This window comes from Bubalus kerabau, chromosome 13 (genome assembly GCF_029407905.1).
Source record: "Bubalus kerabau isolate K-KA32 ecotype Philippines breed swamp buffalo chromosome 13, PCC_UOA_SB_1v2, whole genome shotgun sequence".
Classification (NCBI taxonomy): Eukaryota; Metazoa; Chordata; class Mammalia; order Artiodactyla; family Bovidae; genus Bubalus; species Bubalus kerabau.
The window spans coordinates 71410834-71422978 of NC_073636.1; the positions used below are offsets into that span (position 1 = coordinate 71410834).

At 46.9% G+C, this 12145-nt stretch overlaps 1 protein-coding gene across 2 annotated transcripts in view; it reads right to left on the minus strand.

Annotated features, from left to right (window-relative positions):
• Window positions 1–12145, minus strand: part of PTPRT (protein tyrosine phosphatase receptor type T) — a 1142536-nt gene that overhangs the window by 160493 nt on the left and 969898 nt on the right. For both annotated transcript variants that reach the window (XM_055545060.1, XM_055545059.1), the window contains exon 14: window positions 8824–8959. In XM_055545060.1, the coding sequence (XP_055401035.1) occupies window positions 8824–8959 (136 nt within the window). The remainder of the gene's footprint in view (window positions 1–8823; window positions 8960–12145) is intronic.

Below are 12145 nucleotides of genomic sequence, written 5' to 3' on the forward strand. Positions count from 1 at the left end.
GTGCTGTTCTCAGTACCTTATGTGAACTATTTTATTTAATCCTCATTAGAAGTATTATTATCTGTATTTTACAGGTGAGGAAAGTGAAGCTCAGAGAGGTTAAGTTTACATAGTTGGAAATGGCAATCCATTCCAGTATTCTTGCCTGGAAAATTCTATGGACAGCAGAGCCTGGCAGGCCACAGTCCATGGGTCACAAGAGTCACAGATGACTTAGCGAATAAACCACCACTACCACCAACACCAAGCAACGTGACGAGGATCAGAATCTAAGAAATCTAACTTTAAGAGCCTTCATAACAAGCACTATGCTGTTATTGTCTGGAGTGATACATGGTGTGAGGCAGTAACACAAGGAGCTGTGGGACCATATTTGGGGGTAACGGGTAGAGAGGGGAGAGGTAATTTGGCTTAAAGTCTGTGATGCCTCAGTTGTAAAGTCAAGGAACACCTAGATGGAGTAGGAGGGAGGGTACTTCCAGGCTGCTGAATATGTGTCTACAGAATGGGTGGGTGGTTGGTTATCAAGGTGGAAACATCAAGATGTCGGCAGGTATATTCAAAATGAATTAAAAAAAAGGACCTACTGTGCAGCACATGGAAGTCTACTCAATGTTATGTGCCAGCCTGGCTGGGGGGGCGGGGTTTGGGGGAGAAAGGCTGTATAAAGGGGACTCTATGACTGAGTCCCTTTGCTGTTCGCCTGAAACTATCACAACTTTGTAAATCGGCTATACTCAAATACAAAATAAAAAGTTTAAAGTTTGCAGGGGCAGGGAAGATGTCGGCAGAGCCTCGTTCCCAAAGAACTTAAGTTGCTTACCCTCAGTACCATAGGTCACAGGGAGAACCCAAAGGACCAAGTGGCCAAATATTTTTCTAGATGGATGATTCTGGCAGGAGTCTGAGAAAACAGTTGGAGAAGAGAGGGACTGGGGTCGTGAAAGCTGCTCTAAAGTCAAAGCAAGAGACGTTGGGGGCAGATCTTGAAATCGCCCTGAGGAAGGAGAAGAGGTGAATGTGAAAGGTGGTTAAAACACAAAAGCAATAGGTGATTAAATGTGAGCATTTTAAGACTTCCAACGTTGGTGGCTCAGATGATAAAGAATCCGCCTGTAAGGCAGAAGACCCAGGTTTGATCCCTGGGTTGGGAAGATCCCCTAAAGAAGGCAACCCACTCCAGTATTCTTGCCTGGAGAATCTGATGGGCAAAGGAGCCTGGAGGGCTACAGTCCATGGGGTCTGCAAAGAGTTGGACACGACTGAGCAACTGACGCTTTTGCTTTCCAAGGTTCTAGCTTGAATGGCTACCCAGGTGAGTGCAAACGGAAGAGGGACTAACCTCCCAGGGTGCGGTGCAGTTTAGAATGGGGTGGACAAAACAAGATACAAAGTTTATTTGGGGATGCTTTCCCATCTTGACAAACCATTCAAAATGATGTCATGCAGTTCAGCGTATCAGCAAATCCTGCTTTACATTTCACCCAGGTTAGGTGGTGCTAAGAGGGCAGACTCTGTTATCAGATTGGTCAAGTTTCAGACCCAGCTCTGCTGCTTATTAGTTATGTGATTTGGGGCCATTTCCTTAGACTCTACATGCTTCACTTTTGTCACCTGCAGCACAGTCCAATCTAACAGTGACCCTGCCTCTTTGGCTGACCCGGTAGTTATCTTTCCCTTTTGTCTTTTTTTTTTTTTTTTTTCCTGGATATATAGGTGTTCCTTGAATCTCAGATCATGGTACATCTTTTGCATGCTGCCCTTCCAGACTTAACACCTCCCACCACAGGGCTGGGTTTACCCTTGATGCTCATTGTTGATATTTGGGTCTGTAATTTGAGTGAAGCTTTCTTGCCCGAGAGATGGAGTGCAATCGTGGACTCCATCTGTTCTCATTTCACTGGGATTCAACATGTTTTTAGGGAATCCCCAGTATCTGCAAGGCACATTTGTGACAAGGATGAATAAGAACAGGCAGCCGATGGTCCATTGAAGAAGAAAAGCTGTGAATGTGAATACAAATGACAAGTGCAAGGCAGAACACGACAGGGATCCTCACAGAGAGAACCCCAGATGGTGAAGAGACTGTCTAGACTGAAGGTCGAAAGGGTTTACTGGAGAAGGTGTCTTTTACATCAGACCTTAAACGTGGGCAGGATCTGGCCAGATGGAACTGAGGAACACACAGGCATCGAAAGAGGAGGAAACTTCACAAGCCAAGGCACCAGAGTGGGTGAGGCTCTAGGAAATCTGCCAGAATCACCGTGAGCAAGGGGGCAGCATAGTTTCACAGCTCTCTGGATGACCTAAAAAGCATGTGTATCTTCCCTCATTTGCTCCCCATGAACCACGGATACTGGGAAGGAGAAGCCAATGAGGATTTTAGAATGCAGGTTTGGGAGTACAAGTTTCATTTCTGAAACATCACCTAGGCTACAGAGTGGAGGATGGGTTGGAGGGGTGGGGCCAGAGTCAGAGAGAGAGGAGGAGGGTGGGGAGGAGACTCCTACAGCAAAGCCATAGAGGCTTCCACTAGGGAGGAGGCAGTGGGGAGGGGGAGAGGAGATGATGTGACCATGAAAAAGTAAAGACGCAGGGTCAGAAGTACTGGGGTGATGGAATCCCGTTGGTCTGGCTGATGGACAGGGTGTACCTGTCACTAAGATGGGGACACACGATTGGGAACAGGTTGGTGGGGAGCTGATGATTTTAGCTTTGACCATAAATACTTTGCAGGTAAATATCTAGGGGCAGATGATGCAGGGCAGTGGAGCTCTGGTGAGAGAGGACCAAAGCAGAAGGCCTGCTGTCCCAGGCCAGTTCAGTCCACAAAACTACAACCGGCGTGTTGTGTGATAAACGCACAACTGGGGGTCTACCTATCTGACACAGTGGCTGCAGGCAGCGGGGGGGGGGCACTGGATCTTCTTGGGGTGGGTGCTTGTAGGAATACTGCTTACAGAAGGTAATACTTGAAGGAATTCTACTCGGAAGAACTTGGGGCTGAGAGAGAGTAACAGGAGCCTTGCAGGTGAAGAGAAATGTCTGGACATTTGATTCAGGGAAATAGCATGCACCAAGGCAGAGAACAGGAGAAAATGATGCGAATCTGGGTCATCTCTGCCCTATTCCAGGATTCACTTTTCTACCAGTCTCCATGCACTGCTAGGGCAGAAATTAACAGCAAGGGGCCTGGAGTCACAGAGCCTGGTTTGTATTTCAACTTTGCCCATACCCTGATTTTAATTCAACAAGTAATCATAGAAGACAGGATCCTCAGTTTCCTCTTTTCAAAAAACAGAGTCCTATCTTCTACAATTATTTGTTGAATTAAAATCAGGGTATGGCAGCAGTTGCAGCAGTTCAAATGGGAAACAAACAAATTAGTTATAGGTCAGAGTGTGTGTGTCGATGGCAGCGCTGCCTTCTGCATATTGGTGATGGGCTTGGAGCTGACTTGGTGCACTTGTTGGTCACGTGTGAATGAATATCCCTGTTGATATCATGCACTATAGTCCTGTTAGAAGGTACAGGAAGTAAAGCCTGTCCCTACCATTAGCTCATTTGATCCTTAGAGCAGCTACATGAGATTGGCTGCATCTCACAGATGGGAAAGCAAAGGTTGAGCTTTGATACATTGCTTCTCCAAGGTTAGCAGCAGATACATGGGGCTGTAGAGATTCAGACCCAGTTTTTCTGTATCCCAGTACACAGCTAACAAGATGTCTATACCCCTTAGACTGGGAGCTACGGGGAGGCGAAAGTGTTAGGCGCTCAGTAATGGCTGACTCTTTTCGACTCCATGGACTGTAGTCTGCCAGGCTCCTCTGTCCATGGAATTGTCCAGGCAAGAATACTGGAGGGCAGACATGGAGAATCAAGGTACAGCAAGAGATGCACATTTATCTCAAAGCAGACTCTCATATCTCAAACTCAAGACACTCCAAATGCACTCATGGGAAAGGTACTGTCTGGACAGGCCAAGTATGACCGGCAGTAAGTTTAGGCTGGACCAGGAAGCGCTGGGCAGGGAGAGGAGACGAGGAGATGGGGGAGGATGGAACTGTGTGTGCTGAAGGATTTTGAAACTATCTGCCTAAAATTTGCTTAGTTTCCATTTGAAAAGTAAGAAGGGATGGAGAGGTTCATGTAGAATACACACGTCTTGAGGTACAGATCTACCAAGTTATCCTGCTTAACCTGGCTCCATGTTTCCCCAATCAGAAGTGTATCGCTATGCCCTAAGCCTTGGAGAACCACACTCAAACTTCAGGAACTGTGTCCCAAGGAATAAATGATGATAGGAAGCTTATAGGCATATGCAACATGTCCATATCCTACAAACATTTCAACATCAAACTTTCCATATGTGTGTGGCTAATAAACACCTTCAACCATCAAGATACACTTATTAATGTGGTGGTCCCTAACCTTTTTGGCATCAGGGTCCGGCATTGTAGAAGAAATTTTTCCATGCTCCAGGAAGGTATGGGGATGGTTTGGGGATGATTCAAGTGAATTACATATATTGTACACTTTATTTCTAAACTGATGCCGCTGCTGATCTGACAGGTCCATAGTCCAGAGGTTGGGGACCCCTGGGTTAAGGCACTAAGGCTGGAGCTTTCCACCTCAATTTATACTGAAGGCACCCAGGGCTCTTTAACATTAAGCCAAGGGACCAGAGAGGTGCCCTAGCAACTCCTTGGCTGCCCCTTCCTTTGAGAGAGGATGTCCAGTAATTCGAAGGAAGGAGGTCAGGGAAGAAGATGACTAGGACTGCAGAGAAGACAGTTTTTCTTCATTTCAGGACTCAACAGGGCACTCATGAAGAGGGAGTGTGTTTTACTACATGATGGCATGCACAAATCCATTCTAGACTGTTTCTGAGGTCTAGATGTGACGGACAAGCCAGGAGAAAAAGATGGAGACATTATACAGTGACAGCCTAAGAATGGATGTTTTGTAATGAGCTTGGCTAGAACCACACGGGTTAACTCTGTCAGAAGGGGCTCCAAGTTCCATCTTATAATGCTCACGCAACCCTCCAAACATATGCAGCCCTGATTCTGTATCATCCTGCATTCAAAGAAGCCCAGTCCAAACAGCCAAAGGTACTATTAAAAGAAGTCCATAGTTGAATTTGCATCTTCTTCAAACTTGAAGGGAATTCTGTTTAAATGGATCATCAACATCTTGCATCCCCTTCTGCAACCTTGCATCTTTCCATATGCCCTCCAGCCATGGAAAAAAACCCAAACAACAAGAAAACATTCCTCAGGGTATGTCGATCTCTCTCTCTCTTCCCTTCTCTTTCCCCAGTCTTCCGAATGTAAACTGACTTCACTAAGCCCTTTCCTTGGTCATCTGCATCTTTAGCCCTTTCTAGGCCAGCTTTCTAGTTCAGTACAACACACACACAACACCTAATACAAGAGAAAGACTCTGTGGACAATGACAGGTAAGCCCCAGGGCCTGTAGGGGGAAACTAGGAGCATCTTAAGTGGGCTGGAAACACTTGGCTGCAGCTCTGGGGAAGACTTTGAGTCAGCTGAAGCCACTGGGATGGAGGGAGCCACCATGCCCACGTCCATGGGGGTTACAGTGAAGCCCCAGCTCAAGCCAGTGCAGGAAGTGCGGCAGGCATTCAACTTCTGAGAGCTCCTGGAAGCAGAAACTAACTCAAGGTCATGAAGGGACACTGAAGAGATGCTGACCCTAGGACTCTGATTTGTGATGGTTTGCCTGTTATTTTGGGGTTTCTTTTCCTTTAATTATCTATTCCCTTTAGGTGGCTGTGGACAGCATTCCCAGGTGGTACAGTGGTAAAGAATCTGCCTGCCAATGCAGGAGACACAGAAGACATGGGTTTGATCCCTAGGTTGGGAAGATCCCCTGGAAGAGGAAATGACAACCCACTCCAGTACTCTTTCCTAGAGAATCCCATGGACAGAGGAGCCCGGTGGGCTGCCAAGAGTCGGACATGACTGGGCAACTGAGCACACAACACACGTGGACAGCATTCTGGTGAGCCCTAAGTAAGTTAGGGACAGACTCAATCGACCAATGACATTTTCCCCGTATTTATATATGGGGTTGGGGTCAGAAGAGGGAAAGGAGCCCTTCCAGCTCTTCACTGTCCTTTGGGGCAAGGGGTTAGTGGAAAGAGTTAAACATAGCAGGCTTATGTCTCCCTTTTTCTCCCTCTTTCCCCTCTTCACTCCTCCATTTTCCATTCCCTATACCCATTTGTAAAATATGACCATCAACTAGGCCAGAAAAATGTCTTATTTTCTCCAAAAGATGCTGTATATGCAAATGCTGATCAGCACCCCCACCCACCCCCTGGCTCACTGCCACAACATCTGAGATTTGCCTCTTGGGAAGAAATGGTGGTCAGGTGATGCCTGTTGATTGGGACTGATGGATGGTTTTGATAGAACTGACAGCTGATGAAGATACTCAGAGAAGGATAAAACCACACAAAGGGCTCACTTTATTCCTGCTCTCATTCTGAAACCAGAAAGCCCCTCCCACCCTCCCAGAAAGTCACACATTTCAGAAATAGCTGTTGAGAGGGAAGTGAAATTTCTTCACAAGCTCACAGACGATGGTGACGTGGGTTAAGCCAGGCTTTAGAAAGAGCAAAATTGGAAGAGCATATCTGACTTACAAATCAGTGGCAAAGAATAAGAACCTCTGGAGTCTATCAAAGAGGAATGCAATTCTATTAAATGAGTTACTTTTTTCAAAGAGACTCTCTCAAACTCACCTCTGTCTTTAAAGCATCTGAGACTCTAAGAATGCATCAAGGATCTTATACGTGCAACGTGCTCTCTACCTCCCAGAGAAATAAAAACTCATGTTTGACCTCATCCAATAGCAGCTGGCTTGTCACTGAGACATAACTCATAGCCTGGCTTCTCAGATGATGATGACTCTGGGGGCTCCTGACCCCCAGTATTAGCATGGACCTTCCTTCTCCCTTGCCTCTCCAACCAGAAAGTCAGTAGCTGGATGAGAATCTTAATTCTTCTGTCATTCTGCTGGGAGCCTGAGGAAAGGAATGATCCTATAGAAAAGACATGTCAAGAAAGAACAGATCCTGGGACTTCCCTGGTGGTCCAGTGGCTAAGACTCTGTGCTCCCACAGAGTCTTGCTGGGGGCCTGGGTTTGATTCCTGGTCAAGGAACTTGATCCCATAATCTGTACTAAAATATCCTTCTAAGACTGGATAGTAGTCGGAGTATTAGCCACTCAATCGTGTCTGAACTCTGTGCGACCCCATTGACTATAGCCTGCCAGGCTCCTCTGTCCATGGGATTCTCCAGGCAAGAATATTGGAGTGGGGTGCCATTCCCTTCTCCAGGGGATCTTTCCAGCCCAGGATTGAACCCAGTCTTCTGCATTGCTGGCAGATTCTTTACTCTGAGCTACAGGGCAGCGAGCTAAATAAGTAAATATTTAGAAGAAAAGAAAGAACAGGTCCTACCAATAAGATGTCCTGATCAAAGCAGGTCCTGGCTGACTCAGAATGGAACCATGTGACATACAGAGATATTTTGGGGCCAGAATGGCTAAAAGAAGGCTGATTAGTAGCAGAGTGGAAATCAATGGCTGGAAATAAGGACACAGTGTTTATTTTTTTACTTTGTGCATTTCTGTTTATGGTACTCCTTAGAGTAGAAGCTGGAATTTGTCTTTGGGGCATTCTGTCCCTTTGTTCTGGGGGGAACAAGTTTCATGAGCTGGTTTTGTCCCAGGGATGGCAGCAAGTCCCTAGTCCTCATTACTGGGCTTGTCTTGAACTCTGAGTAACCAAACCCAGAGCTTCAGGCTGAGGAGTTAAATAGTTTGTTGAAGAATATAAATATAACTCTTTAAACTGGGGGCAGGGCAGGTTGCAGCACATGTCATTATAATGTAGATAAGTGTTTTGTTTGCTTTGGCAGATTGGGGAGTGGGAGGGTGGAGACCAAGATTGGAATCCTGGCATTGAAACTGAGATGGGCAGCAGGCATGGGGACACAGTGGCTAATGTGTGAAGGTGGGAGGACCCCCTATTTAGAAGAACCAGCCCTGCACCCCAGGGACAGGGAGAGCTGATACTCACCCACCTTCCCTTTCCTCTCTGCAACTCCCTGGCTGGTCCTCAAGCCCTGTGAATGCCTGATAAACACAAGATGTCGGCGTAATGAATTTGGGGGATCAGGAAGGAACCTGGATCCTGGATTTCATGAGCAACGCGTGCAATATGAGATAACTGTGCCTTGACCAGAGGCGCCAGGAGGATATCCTGCTGAGAGGTGACAAGCACCAACAATCCAGCAGGGAAGGTTTTATGGGTCATGGAGTAGGAAGGAGACTTCCCTAAGGGCTGTCACACCATCGGAGGCTCTACCCTTTGATGCAGAGGGACACTGTTCCTTGACCAAAGACAAAAAGGGAATGGATGAAGGTGGAAGAAATGAAGCACTGCTTTCCTGCATCTGTCTTTGTAGGCTCAGCTGTGTCCTTGCGGCTCCCCCGTAATCCTGATGTGACCAATCACAGCAGAGAAGCTATCTCTGAGGAGCATCGTACACCAAGGGGCAGCTGCCCCGCAAGACACTGGCCATCCTGCGGCTGCTCACCACGCAGGCAGCACACACCCTCCGGACACCAATACGATGAGCCACAACTGGCCCCAAATTTCAGGACCTCAACAGTTGTACCAGAAGGTCCCTGCTTGGAAGTGGTCAGCAGAGAAAGGACTTGGCCATATGGTGGTGCTGGGGCCGCTTGGGGTAGGCAGAATCTGCAGGACGGCAACCCACACTCACCTCCTCTTGATGGTGAGCATCACGCCCAGGAGGATGATGGTGAACATGAGGAGGCCGGCGATCACGCCGGCCATCTTCACGGTGTTGTCCACCTGCTTCTCCGGCTCCACAGTGTTGGAGTTCTGAGTGGACGCACCTTGGAGGCAAAGGTGAAGAGGAAAGATATTGAAAAGGCTCACACACATGACTAGACACAATCACAGTGATGACGGCTTGCATTTACTGAGTGCTGACTACGTGCCAGGCACTGTGCTGAGGTCACTACACACACGGACCAATTAAACACTTTCGAGCATTAATTCCTCGTGAGGTTGTGGTTATTATCATAGCCCTTTTATTTGCATATGAAGAAACTGAGGTGCAGAGACACTGAGTGAGCTGCCTGAACTTACACAACTACTGTGCTGGAGGCACCCTTTCCCTCCTCTCGTGAGGTCAAGCAGATGATTTTTATCTCTCAGACCATTCTGTCCCTAGGATCAAACCATGCGGCTACAGTTTGATCCTTAGGCTCATGGAATTATTCCAAACCCTGCTTAATTCTTCCAGGTAAATGGTGAAAACAGCAGCCTTTGTAAGGGTAACACAACTGAAATCGCTAGGTTTTTAAAGACAAAAAACATAATGCTTTCATTTTGCGCCTTATATGAAACAAATGGTTGGGGTAGAAATTTCATGCATTAAAGAGAACTGCTTTGGATTCAGAAAACACTTAAATCCACTAAGTCCATTTTTGAAATTTAATGTTGATATTACCAGCTCTGCCAGTACTCACTCACTGACTCAATTCCATGTCAAGGAAAACTGGGAACTGGGCACTTACTACATCCTCAGCCCTGTGCTGAGCCGTTTCATGGACCCAGCTTGGACAATCCTTGCAAATGTTCCCCGAAGTATCTATGGATTGTCCCATTTTATAGATGAGAAAACAAAGGAACTAGCTAAAAGTCACGTGGCTGATAAAGCTCAGAGCCAGGATTCCATTGGTTTTTTGACTCTAAGTCTAGGTTTCAGAAGTCAGAAGCCTTGAGTTCAACTTTCAAGTCCCTTCATTCCCCAATCCTCGGAGAAGGCAATGGCACCCCACTCCAGTACTCTTGCCTGGAAAATGCCATGGGTGGAGGAGTCTGGTAGGCTGCAGTCCATGGGTCGCGAACAGTCGGACACAACTGAGTGATTTCACTTTCACTTTTCACTTTCATGCATTGGAGAAGGAAATGGCAACCCACTCCAGTGTTCTTGCCTGGAGAATCCCAGGGACGGGGGAGCCTGGTGGACCGCCGTCTATGGGGTCGCACAGAGTCGGACACGACTGAAGTGACTTAGCAGCAGCAGCAGCAGTCCCCCAATCCTACTCCTCCCAGACAACCACTTGCTAAGGCCATAGCAACAGTCAGGAGCCAGAGAATGCCTAGGCCTGGCCTCTTCATGCAATGACCTGGGGACAGAGGCAACTTCTCATTCCAGACACATGTGTGAGCATTCTGGAGTGTGGTCCAGGATTAACACCACCGTGAATTCCTCCCAAGGATGCCAACTCTGCGTGAGGCAGCTGAAGTCCAAAGCATCCTTTCCCTGACCCATCCCTACTTTTCTACCAACATCAGCACCAGCTCATCCTTTATCAGTGACACTGCCTTCCCTGGTTGCCCCAGGAGAGTTCCCCTCCAAATTCTGCTAACACTCTGTAACAGTTGGTGCATCTCAGTGTGCTGATATTATTAGTTATTTGTTTACCCATCTGTCTCCTTCAGTGGTCTGCAAGCTCCTCGGGGGCAAGATGATGCCTTCTTTATCTTTGTTTCCTCATGTCAGTGCAGGGTCTGGCTTGTAATAGGTGTTCCCTTAATGTCTGTGGTGGTTTAATGTTTAGCTGAGGGGATGATAGCTCTACCCACACCCATTTGTTCTCATGAAACCAAATTGAGTTTCTCCTTTTTTTTCAGCCTTGTGTTCACAGAACTCGGCTGAGTTGAAGGGATACTAATGCCCGCAAGCTATGATTCTGATTCTCCAAACTCACAGATGTTTCACAACAGCCCATCAGCACATCCTCTCCTCCTGTACTCACGCAGTCCCTTTACTACAGCACTTTCCCCAGACTCTCTTGTAACTTAGAAAAGCTGGGTTGACTTTGTCTCCAAGACTAAGAGCAGACAGAGTCCTAGTCATCTCTCTAAAGTCATTGTGTACACAGGCCTTCCTCTTCATCACTGCTGCTTTACAGATGATGGGTGAATGGCATAAAGGCGAGTGGACCACAGCTGTTTGCCTCATTTATTCATTCAGCCATTCACTAATTGGCTACTGAGCACCCATGTTCTGTGTGCCCAACTAAGACATCAATGGGGTCAGAGCTCCTTCTCCTGGCAGGACTTACAAGTAAGGGATTTTATTCAGTTCTCCTCACCAGCTAAAGACAAAAACCCAACTCATCACATTGCAGGACGGTCTGAGCAGGCTCTGCCTATCAACTCCACCAAAGAACTCCTGGCAGAGTTGGCCAACCTTTTAGGAAGGGGTTGGGGAGGTGGGTGCAGTAAGAAGGTGATTCAAGAGGGAGGGGATATATGCATACATATAGCTGGTTCACTTTGTTGCACAGCAAAAACTAACACAATGTTGTAAAGCAACTCTATGCCAATAAAAAAAGGAAATTAGAAGGGAAATATATGTTTATGGTAATTTAAGCTTGGAAGATACTCTACAAGAGGAGGAAGTTAAAACGCAGGTCTGAAGCTCTTAAAGGAGGTCTAAGCTGAAGGTAAGAATGTGTGAGTCATATGCACATAGATGATATCTGAAGCATGGGGGTTGATGAAGTCAGCCGGGGAAAGAATGAAGAATGGATGGAGAAGATGGTCCAGATAGAGACTTGAGGGTCTGTAATATTTAGTAAGTGGGTAGAGGAAGACAAGCCTGCATAGGAGGCAGAGAAGGAGTGGACAGACAAGTTAAAAAAAAAAAAAAAAACAGGAGAGAGTATAGTGTCCTAGAGCCAGGGGAAGAGGGGGTTTCAAGAAGGCAGGAGCAATTGACTATGTCAAATGCTGCTCCTAGGATAGAATCTAGCTCTCTACCCAAAGGAAAGTGAAGATGTTGGATGAGTATTAGAAAACCTTTCCCAAGTAAACTCCAAGATGTTCCTAAACAGAAGCACCTTCAGCGGTGACCATGAATCAACAATGGAACACCGCTGAGGGTCACAGACGACCAAGCAGGACGTTCAGAGAGGCCATATGAAAGGCCATAGCCCAGCGCTTTAGACAAATTCCATGAGTTCAGCTCACCGACATCAGAACTGAAATTCCAGACTCTGCAC